This window comes from Gobio gobio (genome assembly GCF_949357685.1).
Source record: "Gobio gobio genome assembly, chromosome: 25".
Classification (NCBI taxonomy): Eukaryota; Metazoa; Chordata; class Actinopteri; order Cypriniformes; family Gobionidae; genus Gobio; species Gobio gobio.
Genome location: NC_137121.1, coordinates 26,576,569 through 26,599,426, shown reverse-complemented (window position 1 = coordinate 26,599,426; position 22,858 = coordinate 26,576,569). Strand labels below are relative to the sequence as shown.

General features: G+C 36.4%; 1 protein-coding gene across 3 annotated transcripts in view; it reads right to left on the bottom strand.

Annotated features, from left to right (window-relative positions):
* banp (BTG3 associated nuclear protein) overlaps positions 1-22,858 on the bottom strand; it is a 70,796-nt gene that overhangs the window by 45,209 nt on the left and 2,729 nt on the right. For all 3 annotated transcript variants that reach the window (XM_079809302.1, XM_079809303.1, XM_079809304.1), the window contains exons 2-7: positions 21,591-21,672; positions 21,416-21,498; positions 21,106-21,305; positions 7,907-8,008; positions 7,601-7,764; positions 686-925 (exon numbers count right to left, since the gene is read on the bottom strand). In XM_079809302.1, coding sequence (XP_079665428.1) covers positions 686-925; positions 7,601-7,764; positions 7,907-8,008; positions 21,106-21,305; positions 21,416-21,498; positions 21,591-21,666 — 865 coding nt within the window. In that variant the 5' untranslated portion in view covers positions 21,667-21,672. The remainder of the gene's footprint in view (positions 1-685; positions 926-7,600; positions 7,765-7,906; positions 8,009-21,105; positions 21,306-21,415; positions 21,499-21,590; positions 21,673-22,858) is intronic.

Here is a 22,858-nt window from a genome sequence, read left to right as displayed (position 1 = left end):
CGCAATAAGCAGCGAAAAATAACTTAATTTAGTGCTGAGAGGCGGCTTTATGTTTGCACAAAATCAGCGGGTATGAGTAAAATTATGTGCAATACACGCAATACCGCGGCGAAATTCAAGCACTGTAACACCAACAATATTCATCCGAGGAAAATTAAACGAGTGAGTGAGGGGAGGCGGGTTTGTGTGTCGGGTTTGGAAACATTTCAGATATTTCAGTATCGATAGGTTTTGAAAAAAACTATGTTTTTGACAACACTACATTGCACGTAGTTTATCATTTCAGATACCTTTTTAAAAGCCTACAATTGAAAAAGTATATATTATATATAAAATTAATCTATGTAATGTCAAACCCTGATTCTTACTATAGAGAGTATTCTTTTTTAGCTGTCGTAAAGTAATTACTTATTCAAAATAAGTACCTACTGAAGAGAGTATGCGATTTCGGACACAGCCTATCAGAGTACTCTGATTCCCAATGGAACGACTCTTGTGAACTGGTTCTTTTTAGTGAATCTAGCACATTTAGCTTACAACATACATATAGTATGTTGTAAGTAAGGCACTAAATTAGTGTAGTTACTGATTGGCTGCTCATTTGACAAAGAATTGTTAATTAGTCGATCAACAGACTCTAAATCATTCTTATTTTGTTCTTATTGGGGTCTTTTATTGGCCTTACATCGAATGCCGTAGATCATGAGAGGGTCCAGCTGTTTCTTGCCGTGTTTGCCCTGACCGGAGAGGTTGGAGACGGCCTGCACCTCGCGGTGGAACAGGTAGTCCAGCAGCGTCAGGGCCATTTTCTCCGCCGTGCGACAGTTGGTGCTGATGTGCAACATGTCTGCTGGAGAGACCGGGCAGCGCACGCGCATCTCAGGGTTGTTCTCGTCACCAAGCCACGTTCCTGTTGGATAGTCCTCTATGGAAGAAAGAGAAAGATGTACAATGCAATTACAAATTTCTTTTTTTTTCTTTTCTCAAACAGTTACAGTATTACCTTGTTAACAGGTAACTTGCCACTGTAATTTATAGGAGTTATGTAACTATGAAACTGTTTGACGAAATGAGAGGATGCTGAATATGAATAACTCTATCTAAACTATTTTTTCTACGTGGACCAATAGCTCACTTGGACCTGAAATGGGATAAAACACGATTAAAAATAAAACATGTATCTGGGCATGAAGCTTCTGAAGGAATCTAGACCAGGGGTTTTGAAACAGGGGCCACAAGGGGGTGCTAGAAGGCTCATGCAATATTTGAGAATGTATTTACATTTAATATATATATAAACATTTTATTTGTGAATATTATACATTTTTAAGATAATAATTGTTAATACCAATTAAATATATTTCAAACAACAACTGTAACACATTCAGTCAATTTTAATATATTTAATTTTACTTTCTAAAGGCTGGTTGGAAATTGTGAAATGAAATACTTATTTTATTCTATAGATCAAAATGTATTTTTAAGTGTTTTTGTGCCTTTCTAGAAATTTTACCTTGCCTTCAGCTCGCTAACTGAGGGTTTTATGGCATTATGGTCTGTAAATCAGCTCTGGAAGAATATTAATGCTTATTATTCAAGCATTTTAACTGATCTTTTTTTATAAACTTATATATCATCTAATATATATATATATATATATATATATATATATATATATATATATATATATATATATATATATATATATATATATATATATATATATATATATATATATATATATATATATATTAGTTAGTTAGTTAGTTAGTTGTCTTGGCAATTAACTTAAAAGTGTTGAAGTACTAAAATGACTAAAACTAAAATAAATTAAAGCTAAATAAAAATATTTCAAAATTCAAAAAGCACATAAAAAACTAAAACAAAACTGAAATCCTGAAATAAAGCTAAGAATTTAAAATTAGATTATATTAACAATAGTAAAATAACTGCTGATAATAGATAAGATTATTTAATTACTCAATTACCCATTTATTTATTAACATTTTTCCAGAATATATTTGAATATTTTGCATTACCCTTTAGTGCAGTGAGAATATAAATGCCAATTATTTAACTTTGGAAACATGTTGTCCTCATGATAATCACAAATATTTCCTTTTTATTATAGGAAGGTGGACCCTTGCAGATGGGTCAGTATATTATATTACAATATTTGATATTTGTCAACAAAAAGTTTGATCTAGACAACTGATGATGACTGTGGTAGACATAATGACACGTTTGTGTCAAAACACATGACTCTCATAAGGTCATAGCGACATATTCGGGACTGGGGTGGGAACAAATGTAACATCAGCCATTGTTTTCAACATTAGTCGACCACTAATCCCAAATATTTGTGGAGGGTGTGAGAACATGCCCCTCAACGCCTCTTGAGGTTGCAGAACTGAATTCAAACACTCAGAGCAAATGCAAGAGTGTCCCCTGCTGGCCATTCCTGCTCACCAAACAAACACTTCACAAAAGCATTACTGGTTTACACCATTGTCTTTATATGGACAAAAATGTTGGCATGGTTGAAAATGTTGATTGAAGTTTCTTCCTCACACTAAGAATCGAAATATTACATATCCAGGAATGCGTTCTCATCGTGAGTGCTTCAAGAAAAAATATTTGTGGCATATTTTGTCTCAGAAATTATTTTAATTGGCATTTCTGTTAAATATTTGGAAGAAGTACATGCCAAACATCACTTTGGCTATAGCCAGCAGGATTTAACGTGGGTCGGTTAAGGTTTATCATGGATGTGGGTTTCTGTGTCTCGTCAAAGCGTGAGTGTAAAATTTATGTCTGGGAGTAAATTGTGTCAGGTCAAGAGGTAAGATGAGGAATGCATGGACCATTTACATTTAAAAATATGTAGATTATATATTTACAATATAATGTAGATAATATATTTATATGTAATTTTAGGCACCTGTATAAAATGGCCGCTTTTATATTAGTTTATTATATTATATTATATGATATATATTGCATCTAACATAAATGTTTTTGTTTACATAATATATAAGTGTGTGTGTGTGTATATATTATTATAATATCTCTATATATGTATAAATGTGTGTGTATAAGCTATACACACACATATATTATATACATATAATAATATATACACACATTTATTATGTAAACAAAAAACTTTTATGTTAGATACGATTAATCACTTTGACAGCACTAATTATATTATATTATGTTATATTGTATTTTAATTTAATATAAGCAGCAAATACACATTTCTACCATAATAAAATATTTTTTCCCCCTTGTGAATCTTTCCATTTCAGGCACCTGTATAAGATGGCCACTTATGTTTGTATATTATATTATATTTATTGATTTGACAGCACTAATTATATTATAATATATTATATTTTAATTTAATATAAACATCAAATACATATTTTTACAATAACAAAATACCCCCCCCACGTGAATCCTTCAATCACAGCCAACTATATAAGATGGACACTTGTATTTGTAACATTATTATATTACATAATAATTTTCTAGCAAATACACTTTCTTGCAAAATAAACTAGTTTCCCCCCCACGTCAATCCCTCAAATCACAGACAGCTGTTTAAGCTGTAAAAAATATGAATATCAATTGAGAAAACCCAAATCTTTGGCAGACAAAATGTCAGAATATTGTAGAGAAACAATTGGCAGACTTTTATAATAGAACAGCACAGAACAGAATAGAGTAATTTACCAAATTAATTTGACCCCAAGCTAAAAAACAAACAAAATGTTCCCCCATGTGAATCTCTCAATCACAAGCAGCTATAAAAATGGCCACTTTTTAAATAGATGATCACATGACAAAAACGATGCACAGTTTGCTAGATTAAAGGGATGGCACATTTTACCCCACTCCCCTACATCAAAACTATTCATGAGGTTAAAGCAAGGGGAAAACAACACAAACAAACAAAAGCAAAGCCTTTTAAGAACCAAATGTCCCATTCGTTGACTAAATATCATCACAAACAGCTGAGAACGAGTGAATATTTGCAGAGGAACGTCTTTGAACTAACCAAGCTAACCCAGACGCCACTCCAAAACAACCCAGTCAAATAATAGGAAAAGCAAAAGCAGAAGTTAAGCAATCAAAACAACCCCTTTAATCCCAGGCCTCCTCCAGACCAAAGATACATCCCTGAATCACGGACGGCCAGACGGCTTACACAAGACACAAGAGCTGTTGATGTAACACGCTTGTTTTATGTGTCCAGGGAGTACTAGTGGATAGTCAAAACACGTTTATATTATTAATCATCAAATGTTGCTTTAGTTGAGTGCACTTTGATATATCACTAACCGAAGCCTGTTGTTCTAATATTTCAAGTGTTTCCCACTTCATTTTTATGCTTTAATGTCACCCCACCACACACAGACAAAACACTTGAAAACACATGCGAACTAGAACTATAAACATGCTATTATCTTATTTGTGCAGATGCATTTCAAAGATTTCCATGTCTTCAAACCTTTTCAATAATTGCTCAAATTTTACTTCTTGTGAGGCCATGAATTCAAAACAAATGGTTCCCATTGGCTTATAAAAATGATCTCCTTTAAAGTTGCCATAAAATCAAAATTGGAATTTTTGGTGGCTTTTAGTAGATGTGTGTTAGCTTTGAGGAAGTTTATATGATAGTGCACTTCTTAACTTTGACAAAATTAGCTTTTAGTAGATTTAAAAATTACAGTCTTTCTCTTCTGGAAAACAGACTAATAAGGACGATGACTCATCCTGCACTGCACCGGTTTTTGTCCAATCAAATTCTCTATAAAGTGAGAATGTCCCGCCCCCTAATAACACCTACAATTGAGCTGGTAGCAAATCATGGCTAGGACGCAACTATGTGTATTGGCTTTGTTAAAAACGGTCAATTAAACGGGTACTTCACCGCTAGTAAAATGTGCTTTCAACATTCAAACTTTCACTTTTCAAACTTGGTTGCCTATGCAGTAGAAGGCAAAAATATATAGAAATTATCGGAATATCGCAAATGTACATTTCGCGATATGAATATCACAATGGCACGCAATATCCGAATGATTTTAATAGGCTACTTCAACATTGTGAAAAGTGTACGTTTTAGGTCGACGCATATAGCAGAGAGTAGACTGGGCACACGACTGTTACTTATGTGACTTGCTTAAAAAGAGTTATTAAACGCAATAACTTGCGAAAAACAACTCTTTGCAGTCTCGCGCTGTCTGACACACACACCGAAACGTGTGCACAAGCCGCCTCTCTGAAAGCGTGCCATCCCTTCAGTTCTGTTTCGTGTCTTGTTACACACTCAAACTGTCAAATACACACACAGTTATGTCAAAATGCCTGTCTTGATGAGTATTCATGTAAACACAGACGGTTATGCTTTAAGTGAACAATATCAGTTGGGGAAAGAAACCGAATGCCTGTCAATAGGATCCGTGCATTAGGTCTTAAAGTGACTTAAAGCCTGCTAATACAGTAAACCTGCCAATACAGTAAACCTGCCAATACAGTAAACCTGCCAATACAGTAAACCTGCCAATACAGTAAACCTGCCAATACAGTAAACCTGCTAATACAGTAAACCTGCTAATACAGTAAACCTGCTAATACAGTAATTAAACCTGCCAATACAGTAAACCTGCTAATACAGTAAACCTGCTAATACAGTAAACCTGCTAATACAGTAAACCTGCTAATACAGTAATTAAACCTGCCAATACAGTAAACCTGCTAATACAGTAAACCTGCCAATACAGTAAACCTGCTAATACAGTAAACCTGCCAATACAGTAAACCTGCTAATACAGTAAACCTGCTAATACAGTTAACCTGCCAATACAGTAAACCTGCTAATACAGTAAACCTGCTAATACAGTAAACCTGCAATACAGTAATACAGTAAACCTGCTAATACAGTAAACCTGCTAATACAGTAAACCTGCTAATACAGTAAACCTGCCAATACAGTAAACCTGCTAATACAGTAAACCTGCTAATACAGTTAACCTGCCAATACAGTAAACCTGCTAATACAGTAAACCTGCTAATACAGTAAACCTGCCAATACAGTAAACCTGCTAATACAGTAAACCTGCTAATACAGTTAACCTGCCAATACAGTAAACCTGCTAATACAGTAAACCTGCTAATACAGTAAACCTGCTAATACAGTTAACCTGCCAATACAGTAAACCTGCTAATACAGTAAACCTGCTAATACAGTAAACCTGCTAATACAGTAAACCTGCTAATACAGTAAACCTGCTAATATGGTAAACCTGCTAATACAGTAAACCTGCTAATACAGTAAACCTGCCAATACAGTAAACCTGCTAATATGGTAAACCTGCTAATACAGTAAACCTGCTAATACAGTAAACCTGCTAATACAGTAAACCTGCTAATACAGTAAACCTGCTAATACAGTAAACCTGCTAATACAGTAAACCTGCTAATACAGTAAACCTGCTAATACAGTAAACCTGCTAATACGGTAAACCTGCTAATACGGTAAACCTGCTAATACAGTAAACCTGCCGCTGTCTGTCAAACAACAACAAAAAAGAGAAAATCTCTCAGTGCTCTTGGCTGAATAACCTTTGTAGCATTATCATGTATCAGTGTATATTTAATTCATGTGAAGACTACTGTTTTTAGTTCTTATTTTTAATAACAAAGATAAATTAAAATAACAAAAATAATAATCCACCATCCCTTCAGGTGTCTTTGTTTACTGGATGTTCTTGATGTTAAGGTTTAGGTTGATATATATACTACTATATATTACCAAGTCAAGCAAAGAGTTTTTGGTATTTAAATATTGGCATTACATTTTTTGTTTGTTTACATTGATGTTAAAATTATATGGTCAGATTTGTGGCATGAATTTTTGCTAAACCACTGCTGGTTACTTTCAGAAGTTGTAGCGATGCTTTCTTTTCCCAGAAAGAACGTGAAACACATAAATGGTATCAATCTCAGTTTTTAAATAGATTTTACACACTTAAAGCAGTATCGTATCGCATATCGAATATCACAATATTTAACAAGGTATTGCATTTTTTTTTAATTCAATTTCGCGCAGCCCTAAAAAACATTTGTTAAATCGGTGCTGCCTGACTAGAGAAAACTGAGAAAATGGGCTGTTGTCGTCCCTTTTGCCAAATAAGAAAACTTCAAAACCCATAATGCATTGGGCATGTGGTGCAGGTATGACATCACTTTGTAGACCAAAATGCGGAAGCGAGTTAGCATTTTAGCAATTCCCTCGTCCCAAAGTCAATGGGTTTTTTGAATGGGGTTTTGTTTAAATGGCTGAAATAAGGTCTGTGGTTCCTTCAACAATGTTCATTCACATATACTACCAACATTGTAACAATACACTTTTCTTTGTAAGTTCAATGCGGAAGGTGTATTATAAAGCTACCATTATAAAGATTTGATTAGCCAGGACATTTTTTACTTTTTGTATTCGTCTTAAGGAGGAATGTCATATACACCAAGGATGACTTTGGGCTAATTTGATCCCTTTAAGGACAAAACACAACCCATTTGTGAATCTTACCCTCTGAGTTGAGAGTGATGAGCGTTACGTTGTTGGTATTCTGATTCTGGCCGCTGTTGGACACCGAATCGCTTGTTTCAGAACCGCTTTCCTGATCGTCCTGAATCTCTTCCTGGACCGGAACCTTCAGCACTATGGTTTTCTGTCTTCCTCGCCCAACGGTACTGTAACAAAAACATAAAGCGCCATTACACAGAGAGCTGTGCGACAGATCCAGAAACTGTCTTCTCTGTATATTTGCATAGATTAACATACACAGGAGACATTTCTAGTTAATTTATGCATAAAAACACAATCTGTTCTCACTTGCTGAGAAGATTCTCTAAAGAGTCCGATGCACGTGGTGAAGTTTCCTCCCGCGTCTTCGGCCTGTCTCCACTCACTATGACGTTTGTCTGGGGAACAACACTGAGAGCAAAGACGCACTGTTACTATCTTCATACATCCTGAAATCGTCATATCAGTGGTTCTCAACTGGTGGGCTGCAACACAAAAATGTCTGTTCCAATAATAATAAATTGTATAATATATATGCTTAAAATACAGTGATATCATAATGCTTTTAGGCCAATGTTAGAGTAATTACTGTATATTTAATTGTGCAGCTCATTTTCTCTATTTTTACATTAAGATTACCTTTACCATCATCTAACACCCACCCATTTAAAAAACCTGAATAATTTAATAACGCCGTTATTAAATGATTTCATACTGTATTATAATGTTACAATTCATTTGCAGCATTTTAAATGACTGATTTTAGTTTTTATTTATTTATACAAAATAGTACAGAATTTTTATATTTAAACAAGTATCCAGTATAACATGAAGAAAAAAAAAAGGATCAGCTTTTCAGTATCGGACAGAACACTTATGTATGTGCATCGCTGCCTCCCTAATAATAAATAATAAAATAAAACATCATACAATTGACCAAACCATAAAGTTTTATATATTTAGGAAAGAAAAGAACTATGCTTATTAACTTTTAATAGGGAGAAGAAAAAGCTTCCCATATATTTTTTTGTTGATTTTAAAGGCATATTATGTTATTTTATCATTGTATTTATCGTTTCTAACATTCGCATTTGATGTGAATTATTTTGAACTGGATTTAACAACATGTTTTGTTAAAAAAATCTAATTTTTTCTAATTTGCCTTTTTTTTGGGGGGGGTTAAAAAATTTCAAAAAATCTATAAATTTTAAAGATTTTTTTATTATTTAATTTGAAGCAATTACAAGATAAAATGCATGCCTAAAAAATATTATAAAAAATACACTTTCCCATCAGTCACCAACACCATTTAAATCAAGAGCACAATTTAGGTGTTATTTTTCATTATGACCTCGACTGTACTTTGAAAAAAAATTAGTTGTAGACTAATGTAAAAATGAATATATAAATATTTATTAATATGAACTCCATATGCCAAAAATATGTATTAGATATAGAAACAAATTGAGCCCTGATATATTGAAGGGTAATTAATGTGACATTTATTACAATGGGTTTATGTGAAGATTGTTTTAAGTTCACTTAAATTAAAAGTTGTTGTTTTTTAAAGCCTAATAAATGCTTTCTGTAAGGCTGAACGCCTATAATTAATAGCTAAAGTTGAGAAAAAATCTACATCAGTGATGTTTTATTTCATAAAAAGTCCAAAAATATTTAAAATATGGGCTACTACCTTTATGTTGTTTCTACATTCATTTGGAGATTAAATGTGAAATTATTGCAGCATAAAAAATATGCTAAAAACGTTAATGTTAGATGCGATTAATCGTGATTCATTACAGAAAATGTGTGATTAATTATTTGTATTGATTGACTGCACTATTTTATTTGACCATTATAATATTTATTATGGAACTATAATTATTAAATATATTTTAGTCATGCATTTTAGCTTCAAATTAAATAATATATTTTTTTTTTAAATTGATAGATTTTTTTGAAATTTTGTAATCCCCCCAAAAATAATCATGGCAAATTAGAAAAAATTGGATTGATATCAAAACATGTTGTTAAATCCAGTTCAAAATAATTCATATCAAATGAGAATGTTAGAAACTAATGATAAAATAACATAATATGCATTAAAAGCATTACAATAAAAAAATATAGCTGCAAGCAGCAATACCGGGGCCAAGCGCAAAGAAGAAGACAAGACATGCCGAAAATGCTGGCAATGTCAGATCAACGGCAGCAATGAGCAATTAAAGACCTATTAAGGTGATTTTAGGCAAAATAGCTGTAAAATGATAAATACAGTCAATAATAATGATTTAATGATTTATCACTTTCAACCAATAGGTGGCACAGTTAGGAAATTGATGTGGTGTGGTCAGAATAAGGGAACAATGACACATGCAAAGATTGGTGTCAATATATCAAAGCAGAGTGTCAATATAGTGTCAATATGTCATTGCAGAGATATAGCCTCAAGAGGCCTTTTCATTATAAGTATGGACCACATGGCGGTGCTGTTTTGAAACCGTTTAAGCAGCTTAAAGGCATGGTGCTGATGGCCAATTTCAAGTTTCGTAATGATACACCAATTTATTTGTGAAGCATAGCATTTTATATCATAAAACTGCATTGTAGTCAATGGGAATTTCATGTTTTGTTCTATTATAGCGCCACCAAGTGGCACAATCCTATCATTTTTTTTATGTGTCCTCGGAGTGAGCCCATACATGTCTGTGTCAATTTTGGTGAAAATATCTTGTTTAGTTTTGGAGTTATATACATTTATATGAAAAAACACATGAAAAATGACTGACACCTGACTTTGATTGGATTTTACACCCCCTTACTATCAATATTTTGACATTTTGGCATTATCATATTGCTATCGACCTATGTTTCCGAACTTCTGATGCTGGTTTCGTCTCAATCGGACTAGCGGTTTCGAAGATATCAGCTAATGTTTTTAAAGTGCTAAATTACAACGCTGCACAAATAATACGCCGAAACCTGGCAAGTCTGGTATCGTTGGACTCGGCGTGGATTCAGGAGACAAAAAAAGTTACTCTCATGAAAATAAGTCACTCTCATGAAAATAAGTCAATCTCACCTAAAGTTATAAGCATTTGAAAAAAAAAATTCTCCACTAGGTGGTGCTGTTTCGAAACTTCTTGGGCTCATTCAGGGCACCGTGTTGATGACCCAAACCGAGTTTCGTAACAATCCGTTCATGTGTTCATAAAATACAGCATTTTAGCACATAATTCAAAATGGCCGACAGCCAAAATGGACGATATGGTAAAATTGAATATCAGACGACTCGGCATGCCGTCCTGAATGTAACGAGACCACTTTTATGATTTTTGGACAAACAGTTCAGAAGTTATAAGCAAAAATAGCAATTTTTCGTATCTCCGGACCAGTAGGTGGCGCTGCGCCGAAACGCTGTATGTTGCCTCAAGTCATGCTTGTGATGACATGTACCAAGTTTGGTTTGAATACGATAAAGCGTTGCGGAGATATTGCCTTAAGTGTGTTTTTGCAACTGCTACGTAAAATTTGTTTGCGCGTTTATCGCAAATGATTTGACGAATCAACTTGATTTGCAAGATTTTTTGTCAGCTTGGTCTGAAGATGATCTGGTTCAATTTTCGTGCAAATCGGATGAACCGTCTAGGACGAGTTCGTAAAAGTAGGTTTTTCGGAAAATTAAAAATGGCGGGAACATTTTTATGACGGAAAATGACGTCATAGGGTGCAGTCGAATCGTCTTGAGTCAAGGAATCAGAGGAAAAAAGAATTTTGTTTCTAGCTCTTATGGTTCAAAAGTTATTAGCATAAACATGAGTCAAATTTTGGACTGATGGTGGCGCTAGAGGGATTGAGTTAGAGACTCCAAATTTGCTATGGTGACTTTTCAGACTGTCCTCTATGAGTGTGCCAAATTTCACCTTTTTACCATACGGTTCTATGGGCTGCCATAGACTTCGTGGCGGAAGAAGAAGAATCGGAGGAATAATAATAATAAGAACGGGAACGGTTTCAATAGGTGCCTTCGCACCTTCGGTGCTTGGCCCCTAAATATAGCTGCAAGCAGCAATACCGGGGCCAAGCGCAAAGAAGAAGACAAGACATGCCAAAATGGCTGGCAGTGTCAGATCAACTGCAGCAATGAGCAATTAATCACGTTTTAAGATGATTTTAGGCAAAAGGCTGAAAAATGCATTGTAGTCTGAGAGTGTCAGACCAACTGCAACAATTAACAATTATACAGTTTAAGAAGATTAGGCAAAATGGCTGAAATATCATATATAGAGTCACTGATAATATAAGTTAATGGTTTATCACTTTTGACCAATAGGTGGCACAGTTACGAAATTGATGTGCTGTGGTCAGAATAAGGGAACAATGACACATGCAAAGTTTGATGCCAATATGTCAAAGCATTGCAGAGATACAGCCTCAAGAGTCATTTTGGCATCATGCCTCAAATTCGTCGCTGCGGTTTACAAAAACGGTTTCATCTATTGATGCAAAATCCCTAACTTTTTGTTGACACAGTCTGAAGATGATACGATTCGATTTTGGTGGAAATTGGATAAACGGTCTAGGATGAGTTTGAAAAAGTAGGTTTTGATCAAATAAGAACATTGAGGACAGGATGTTTGACCAAATATGGCAAAATTAGTATCTATGTTCTCGGCATGAGCCAATGACTGTATTATGACCAGTTTCATTAAACTAGGCTAATTTAATCAAAAGTTATTAGCATGTTTATAAATTTTGTTATAACCTCTGACCACAAGGGGGCACTGCCCCAAAACTTTTTGAGTACCTTCAAAGCATGGTGCGGAAGACCCATACCAAGTTTCGTAACGATAGACTAATGCGTTAGTAAAATATAGTATTTTAGCACATAATTCAAAATGGCCGAGAGCCAAAATGGCCGATATGGTAAAATTGAATATCAGACAACTCTGAATACCGTCCTGAATCTAACGAGACAACTTTTATGATTTTTTGGACAAACAGTTCAAAAGTTATAAGCAAAAACAGCCATTTTTTGTATCTCCGGACCAGTAGGTGACGCTGCGCCGAAACACTGCATGTTGCCTCAAGTCATGCTTGTGATGACATGTACCAAGTTTGGATTGAACACGATAAAGCGTTGCGGAGATATAGCCTTATGAGTGTTTTTGCAACCGCTACGTAAAATTTGTGTGCACGTTTATCAAAAACGATTTGACGAATCAACTTGATTTGCAAGATTTTTTGTCAGCATGGTCTGAAGATGATCTGGTTCAATTTTCGTGCAAATCGGACAAACCGTCTAGGACGAGTTCGCAAAAGTAGGTTTTTTGGAAAATTAAATATGGCGGGGAAATTATCATGACCGAAAATGACGTCATAGGATGCAATTGAATCGGCATGAGCCAATGAATGTATTATGACCAGTTTCATTATACTAAGCTAATTAAATCAAAAGTTATTAGCATTTTTGTCAAGTTTGTTATAACTTTTGACCACAAGGTGGCACTGCCCCAAAACTTTTTGAGTACCTTCAGGGCATGGAGTGGAAGTCACATACCGAGTTTAGTAACAATACACTAATGCATTTGTAAAATATAGCATTTTAGCACATAATTCAAAATGGCCGACAGCCAAAATGGCCGATATGGTAAAATTGAATATCAGACGACTCGGCATGCCGTCCTGAATCTAACGAGACCACTTTTATGATTTTTGGACAAATGGTTCAAAAGTTATAAGCAAAAACAGCCATTTTTTGTATCTCCGGACCAGTAGGTGGCGCTGCGCCGAAACACTGCATGTTGCCTCATGTCATGCTTGTGATGACATGTACCAAGTTTGGTTTGAACACGATAAAGCGGTGCGGAGATATTGCCTTAAGTGTGTTTTTGCAACTGCTACGTAAAATTTGTTTGCACGTTTATCGAAAAGGATTTGACGAATCAACTTGATTTGCAAGATTTTTTGTCAGCATGGTCTGAAGATGATCTGGGTCAATTTTCGTGCAAATCGGTTGAACCGTCTAGGACGAGTTCGTAAAAGTAGGTTTTTCGGTTAATTAAAAATGGCGGGAAAATTTTTATGACGGAAAATGACGTCATAGGGTGCAATCGAATTGTCTTGAGCCAAGGAATCAGAGGAAAAAAGAATTTTGTTTCTAGCCCTTATGGTTCAAAAGTTATTAGCATAAACATGAGTCAAATTTTGGACTGATGGTGGCGCTAGAGGGATTGAGTTTGAGACTCCAAATTTGCTACGGTGACATTTCAGACTGTCCTCTATTAGTGTGCCAAATTTCACAACTTTTTACCATACGGTTCTATGGGCTGCCATAGACTTCGTGGCGGAAGAAGAAGAAGAAGAAGATGAAATATAGCTGCAAGCAGCAATACCGGGGCCAAGCGCAAAGAAGAAGACAAGACATGCCAAAATGGCTGGCAGTGTCAGATCAACTGGAGCAATGAGCAATTAATCACGTTTTAAGATGATTTTAGGCAAAAGGCTGAAAAATGCATTGTAGTCTGAGAGTGTCAGACCAACTGCATCAATGAACAATTATACAGTTTAAGAAGATTAGGCAAAATGGCTGAAATATCATATACAGAGTCACTGATAATATAAGTTAATGGTTTATCACTTTTGACCAATAGGTGGCACAGTTACGAAATTGATGTGGTGTGGTCAGAATAAGCGAACAATGACACATGCAAAGTTTGATGCCAATATGTCAAAGCATTGCAGAGATACAGCCTCAAGAGTAATTTTGGCATAATGGCTCAACTTCGTCGCTGCGGTTTACAAAAACAGTTTCATCTATTGATGCAAAATCCCTAACTTTTTGTTGACACAGTCTGAAGATGATACGATTCAATTTTGGTGGAAATTGGACAAACGGTCTAGGATGAGTTTGAAAAAGTAGATTTTGATCAAATAAGAACATTGAGGACAGGATGTTTGACCAAATATGGCAAAATTAGTATCTATGTTCTCGGCATGAGCCAATAAATGTATTATGACCAGTTTCATTAAACTAGGCTAATTTAATCAAATGTTATTAGCATGTTTGTAAATTTTGTTATAACCTCTGACCACAAGGTGGCACTGCCCCAAAACTTTTTGAGTACCTTCAAAGCATGGTGCGGAAGACATGATTTTTGGACAAACAGTTCAAAAGTTATAAGCAAAAATAGCCATTTTTTGTATCTCCGGACCAGTAGGTGGCGCTGCGCCGAAACGCTGCATGTTGCCTCAGGTCATGCTTGTGATGACATATACCAAGATTGGTTTGAATATGATAAAGCGTTGTGGAGATATAGGCTTATGAGTGTTTTTGCAACCGCTACGCAAAATTTGTGTGCGCGTTTATCAAAAACGATTTGACAAATCAACTTGATTTTCAAGATTTTTTGTCAGCATGGTCTGAAGATGATATGGTTCAATTTTCGTGCAAATCGGATGAACCGTCTAGGACGAGTTCGCAAAAGTAGGTTTTTTGGAAAATTAAAAATGGCGGGGAAATTATCATAACCGAAAATGACATCATAGGGTGCAATTGAATCGGCATGAGCCAATGACTCTATTATGACCAGTTTCATTATACTAGGCTAATTTAATCAAAAGTTATTAGCATTTTTGTCAAGTTTGTTATTTCTTTTGACCACTAGGTGGCACTGCCCTAAAACTTTTTGAGTACCTTCAGGGCATGGCATGGAAGTCACATACCGAGTTTAGTAACAATACACTAATGCATTTGTAAAATATAGCATTTTTTGACAAAATTCAAAATGGCCGACAGCCAAAATGGCCGATATGGTAAAATTGAATATCAGACGACTCGGCATGCCGTCCTGAATGTAACGAGACCACTTTTATAATTTTTGGACAAACAGTTCAGAAGTTATAAGCAAAAATTGCAATTTTTCGTATCTCCGGACCAGTAGGTGGCGCTGCGCCGAAACGCTGTATGTTGCCTCAAGTCATGCTTGTGATGACATGTACCAAGTTTGGTTTGAATACGATAAAGCGTTGCGGAGATATTGCCTTAAGAGTGTTTTTGCAACCGCTACGTAAAATTTGTTTGCGCGTTTATCGCAAATGATTTGACGAATCAACTTGATTTGCAAGATTTTTTGTCAGCATGGTCTGAAGATGATCTGGTTCAATTTTCGTGCAAATCGGATGAACCGTCTAGGACGAGTTCGTAAAAGTAGGTTTTTCGGAAAATTCAAAATGGCGGGAAAATTTTTATGACGGAAAATGACGTCATAGGGTGCAATGGAATCGTCTTGAGCCAAGGAATCAGAGGAAACAAGATTTTTGTTTCTAGCCCTTATGGTTCAAAAGTTATTAGCATAAACATGAGTCAAATTTTGGACTGATGGTGGCGCTAGAGGGATTGAGTTTGAGACTCCAAATTTGCTACGGTGACATTTCAGACTGTCCTCTATTAGTGTGCCAAATTTCACAACTTTTTACCATACGGTTCTATGGGCTGCCATAGACTTCGTGGCGGAAGAAGAAGAAGAAGAAGAAGAAGAAGAAGAAGATGAATAATAATAATAAGAACGGGAACGGTTTCAATAGGTGCCTTCGCACCTTCGGTGCTTGGCCCCTAATAATAATAATAATAGGAACGGGAACGGTTTCAATAGGTGCCTTCGCACCTTCGGTGCTTGGCCCCTAAATATAGCTGCAAGCAGCAATACCGGGGCCAAGCGCAAAGAAGAAGACAAGACATGCCAAAAATGCTGGCAATGTCAGATCAACGGCAGCAATGAGCAATTAAAGACCTATTAAGGTGATTTTAGGCAAAATAGCTGTAAAATGATAAATACAGTCAATAATAATGATTTAATGATTTATCACTTTCAACCAATAGGTGGCACAGTTACGAAATTGATGTGGTGTGGTCAGAATAAGGGAACAATGACACATGCAAAGATTGGTGTCAATATATCAAAGCAGAGTGTCAATATAGTGTCAATATGTCATTGCAGAGATATAGCCTCAAGAGGCCTTTTCATTATAAGTATGGACCACATGGCGGTGCTGTTTTGAAACCGTTTAAGCAGCTTAAAGGCATGGTGCTGATGGCCAATTTCAAGTTTCGTAATGATACACCAATTCATTTGTGAAGCATAGCATTTTATATCATAAAACTGCATTGTAGTCAATGGGAATTTCATGTTTTGTTCTATTATAGCGCCACCAAGTGGCACAATCCTATCATTTTTTTATGTGTCCTTGGAGTGAGCCCATACATGTCTGTGTCAATTTTGGTGAAAATATCTTGTTTAGTTTTGGAGTTATATACATTTATATGAAAAAACACATGAAAAATGACTGACACCTGACTTTGATTGGATTTTACACCCCCTTACTATCAATATTTTGACATTTGGGCATTAGCGTATAGCTATCGACCTATGTTTTCGAACTTCTGATGCTGGTTTCGTCTCGATCGGACTAGCGGTTTCGAAGATATCAGCTAATGTTTTTAAAGTGCTAAATTACCACGCTGCACAAATAGTACGCCGAAACCTGGCAAGTCTGGTATCGTTGGACTCGGCGAGGATTCAGGAGACAAAAAAAGTTACTCTCATGAAAATAAGTCAATCTCACCTAAAGTTATAAGCATTTGAAAAAAAAAATTCTCCACTAGGTGGCGCTGTTTCGAAACTTCTTGGGCTCATTCAGGGCACCGTGTTGATGACCCAAACCGAGTTTCGTAACAATCCGTTCATGTGTTCATAAAATACAGCATTTTAGCACATAATTCAAAATGGCCGACAGCCAAAATGGCCGATATGGTAAAATTGAATATCAGACAACTCGGCATGCCGTCCTGAATGTAACGAGACCACTTTTATGATTTTTGGACAAACAGTTCAGAAGTTATAAGCAAAAATAGCAATTGTTCGTATCTCCGGACCAGTAGGTGGCGCTGCGCCGAAACGCTGTATGTTGCCTCAAGTCATGCTTGTGATGACATGTACCAAGTTTGGTTTGAATACGATAAAGTGTTGCGGAGATATTGCCTTAAGTGTGTTTTTGCAACCGCTACGTAAAATTTGTTTGCGCGTTTATCGCAAATGATTTGACAAATCAACTTGATTTGCAAGATTTTTTGTCAGCATGGTCTGAAGATGATCTGGTTCAATTTTCGTGCAAATCGGATGAACCGTCTAGGACGAGTTCGTAAAAGTAGGTTTTTCGGAAAATTAAAAATGGCGGGAAAGTTTTTATGACGGAAAATTACGTCATAGGGTGCAATCGAATCGTCTTGAGCCAAGGAATCAGAGGAAAAAAGAATTTTGTTTCTAGCCCTTATGGTTCAAAAGTTATTAGCATAAACATGAGTCAAATTTTGGACTGATGGTGGCGCTAGAGGGATTGAGTTAGAGACTCCAAATTTGCTATGGTGACTCTTCCGACTGTCCTCTATGAGTGTGCCAAATTTCACAACTTTTTACCATACGGTTCTATGGGCTGCCATAGACTTCGTGGCGGAAGAAGAAGAAGAAGAAGAAGAAGAAGAAGAAGATGAATAAATATAGCTGCAAGCAGCAATACCGGGGCCAAGCGCAAAGAAGAAGACAAGACATGCCAAAATGGCTGGCAGTGTCAGATCAACTGGAGCAATGAGCAATTAATCACGTTTTAAGATGATTTTAAGCAAAAGGCTGAAAATGCATTGTAGTCTGAGAGTGTCAGACCAACTGCAACAATTAACAATTATACAGTTTAAGAAGATTAGGCAAAATGGCTGAAATATCATATATAGAGTCACTGATAATATAAGTTAATGGTTTATCACTTTTGACCAATAGGTGGCACAGATACGAAATTGATGTGGTGTGGTCAGAATAACGGAACAATGACACATGCAAAGTTTGATGCCAATATGTCAAAGCATTGCAGAGATACAGCCTCAAGAGTAATTTTGGCATAATGGCTCAACTTCGTCGCTGCGGTTTACAAAAACGGTTTCATCTATTGATGCAAAATCCCTAACTTTTTGTTGACACAGTCTGAAGATGATACGATTCGATTTTGGTGGAAATTGTGGTCTAGGATAAGTTTGAAAAAGTAGGTTTTGATCAAATAAGAACATTGAGGACAGTATGTTTGACCAAATATGGAAAAATTAGTATCTCTGTTCTCGGCATGAGCCAATGACTGTATTATGACCAGTTTCATTAAACTAGGCTAATTTAATCAAAAGTTATTAGCATGTTTGTAAATTTTGTTATAACCTCTGACCACAAGGTGGCACTGCCCCAAAACGTTTTGAGTACCTTCAAAGCATGGTGCGGAAGACATGATTTTTGGACAAACAGTTCAAAAGTTATAAGCAAAAATAGCCATTTTTTGTATCTCCGGACCAGTAGGTGGCGCTGCGCCGAAACGCTGCATGTTGCTTCAGGTCATGCTTGTGATGACATATACCAAGATTGGTTTGAATACGATAAAGCGTTGTGGAGATATAGGCTTATGAGTGTTTTTGCAACCGCTACGCAAAATTTGTGTGCGCGTTTATCAAAAACGATTTGACAAATCAACTTGATTTGCAAGATTTTTTGTCAGCATGGTCTGAAGATGATCTGGTTCAATTTTCGTGCAAATCGGACAAACCGTCTAGGACGAGTTCATAAAAGTAGGTTTTTTGGAAAATTAAAAATGGCGGGGAAATTATCATGACCGAAAATGACATCATAGGTTGCAATTGAATCGGCATGAGCCAATGACTCTATTATGACCAGTTTCAATATACTAGGCTAATTTAATCAAAAGTTATTAGCATTTTTGTCAAGTTTGTTATATCTTTTGACCACAAGGTGGCACTGCCCCAAAACTTTTTGAGTACCTTCAAGGCATAGCAAGGAAGTCACATACCGAGTTTAGTAACAATATACTAATGCATTTGTAAAATATAGCATTTTTTGACAAAATTCAAAATGGCCGACAGCCAAAATGGCCGATATGGTAAAATTGAATATCAGACGACTCGGCATGCCGTCCTGAATGTAACGAGACCACTTTTATGATTTTTGGACAAACAGTTCAGAAGTTATAAGCAAAAATTGCAATTTTTTGTATCTCCAGACCAGTAGGTGGCACTGCGCCGAAACGCTGTATGTTGCCTCAAGTCATGCTTGTGATGACATGTACCAAGTTTGGTTTGAATACGATAAAGCGTTGCGGAGATATTGCCTTAAGAGTGTTTTTGCAACCGCTACGTAAAATTTGTTTGCGCGTTTATCGCAAATGATTTGACGAATCAACTTGATTTGCAAGATTTTTTGTCAGCATGGTCTGAAGATGATCTGGTTCAATTTTCGTGCAAATCGGATGAACCGTCTAGGACGAGTTCGTAAAAGTAGGTTTTTCGGAAAATTCAAAATGGCGGGAAAATTTTTATGACGGAAAATGACGTCATATGGTGCAATTGAATCGTCTTGAGCCAAGGAATCAGAGGAAAAAAGAATTTTGTTTCTAGCCCTTATGGTTAAAAAGTTATTAGCATAAACATGAGTCAAATTTTGGACTGATGGTGGCGCTAGAGGGATTGAGTTTGAGACTCCACATTTGCTACGGTGACATGTCAGACTGTCCTCTATGAGTGTGCCAAATTTCACAACTTTTTACCATACGGTTCTATGGGCTGCCATAGACTTCGTGGCGGAAGAAGAAGAAGAAGAAGAAGAAGAAGAAGAAGAAGAAGATGAATAATAATAATAAGAACGGGAACGGTTTCAATAGGTGCCTTCGCACCTTCGGTGCTTGGCCCCTAATAATAATAGGAACGGGAACGGTTTCAATAGGTGCCTTCGCACCTTCGGTGCTTGGCCCCTAAAAAGCATTACAATAAACCGCGCTACCAATGGTGATTAAATCTACCGATCGCTCATATCACATTAAACCGTGCAAATGATTATTATTGTTAAATTGTTTTGTTCATCAGCATTGCATGACTACATGCATTAGTGTGTATTAGCGTTACCTGTAGATTTCAATCTCTGTACAGTCTAATCTACTGACCCCGGGTGAATCTCCAAATGTCACTGATGATTGTCGTTTGGACCTTTCTGGATTACAATCCGCCATCAAAATTATACATTTAATTACTCCATCTGCTAAGAGAAAAGGCTATAAAGATCCGCCTCCTGCAGCATCCTCACATGCGATACTACTACTAGACGGACGCCTTCTTTATGTATACAGACGTGATGTAATGACGCAAAGACATGCCTTGACATGCCCACCAGTACCACTCAAATTATAACACATTATTACAAGCTTTCCATTATGAATCGGGCTAGGGTAAGGAGATAGTTTTGAACACTGGCTGGTTATGTACTTGCTCAAAAATAGATTTTGGATCATTTTTAACCAAAAAAAGTAACGGACTGCAGCTTTAACCACCCTAATGAATAGCGAAACATCTTCAATAAATGGAAAAACTGTTGTATAAAACATCCGGGCATCATCTACGGTCCACTTACCAGCGTACTTTGTCGCAAGTCTGAGTGGCTCCAAAAGGGGACCCTGACACCATGGGTACCTGGATCGTCGACTGGTTTTTCCCCATCACTATGTCCAGCTTTTCCACTAAACCTCGACAGGTGGCCTCAAGCACCTGCAGCTTCGCCTCCATACTGTCCAGCCGCTGGCAGATCGCCTGACTGATGGATATCAGCATCGACTGCGAGCGGACGGTTAGAGAAACACAGATTTTTGTCCATGCTAATATAAGCTGTTTATATTCTGTACCAGATGAACTGATCATCTCTATTGACAATGTTACGATGCTACCTTAATAGTCGTTTCTTGACTGATATCAATCCTTGCTCGTTTCCTCCCTGGTTGATCAATGTCTTCATTATTCTCCAAGACATCTAGTTACATCAAAAAAGCACAGTGGAAAACCACAAACACTACCAGCATGACCCATCGTGCAGATGTTTCTTTGATTTCGAGGAGGACTCACCTGTATGGTGTCCTTCGTGATTCAAATCTGCCACTGCGATCTGGACTATCTCCACCAAATCCTGCTCGGACATCATTCAAACCTGCATTTCAGAAAGATGTCATGGATGAACTGAGGGCTGCTTGTGTTATATCAATAAGGGTTATCATAGTGAACTAAAACCAGTAAAAAAGAAGAAGAAAAAGTCACCTGAAATAAAAAAAAGACATTGATTGTAATATATCATATAATACAGTGGTTCTCAAACTTTTTATATCAAGTACCACCTCTACCATAGTATTTTCCCCCCTATTATGGTAGTCAATGGTTGCTCTCTCCGCTTGGTTACAAACATTCTTCTAAATATCTTCTTTTGTATTCAGCAGAACAAAGAAACTCTTACAGGTTTGGAACAACTTGACGTTGAGTAAATGATGACAGAACTTTAATTTTTGGGTGAACTATCCCTTTAACATTAATTAATTTAGTGATTCCTCTGCGTACCACTAGAGGCAGCCTGAGTACCACACTTGAGAACCACTGATCTAATATATTGAGAATGAGGAGATGTCGTCACGACACAGCGCCCCGCCCCCTTCCGCCATTTTGGGGGTCTGCCCGCCAGGTAATGGATTCGGACAGAGACTGGAGAAGAGATAGTCTGATGATTACTATGTACATAGTTTTCCAAACTCAACTGAACATGAAGTTTTAATCCACCCAAGCCGATCTGAGAAAGCAGCGGCTGGTAAACGTACGCCATTATTTCACCACAGGGTGTCAGACATGGTCTAGTGAGCGCGATGCTGAAGTGTGAGACACTTGATCAATACGAACCTTTATTTATTTGTATTAAACATGTTGATCTCTATTCTGTCATTTTTCATTGTCAGTCATTTTACTGTATGTTATAAACATGTTTATGCCCAAAACGCTTAATTAATATTCAAGGTAGGCCTAGTTCACTGTCATTTTCCTCTATGTGTGCATACTGTTTAAGATTAATTCAATCTTTAACATTGTTAACGTTACATCCATTTAAGGCACGTACCGAGCATTCATTCTACTTAAGAAGGCTGGAATAAAAGTACCAGCGCACACAAACGATCATTTAAATTTTTAGTCAAATTAATTTAAAAATATAAACTCAACAGGTATAAAATATTATCAGTAAGAGAAAAACACTGCTAATGATGACGAGCACTCGACTGCTGCAGGATAGTGGGGAGATATATTTATTATTCAGAATGCACAGGAAATATATTTATAGAAACATTTCAGTGCAAGGT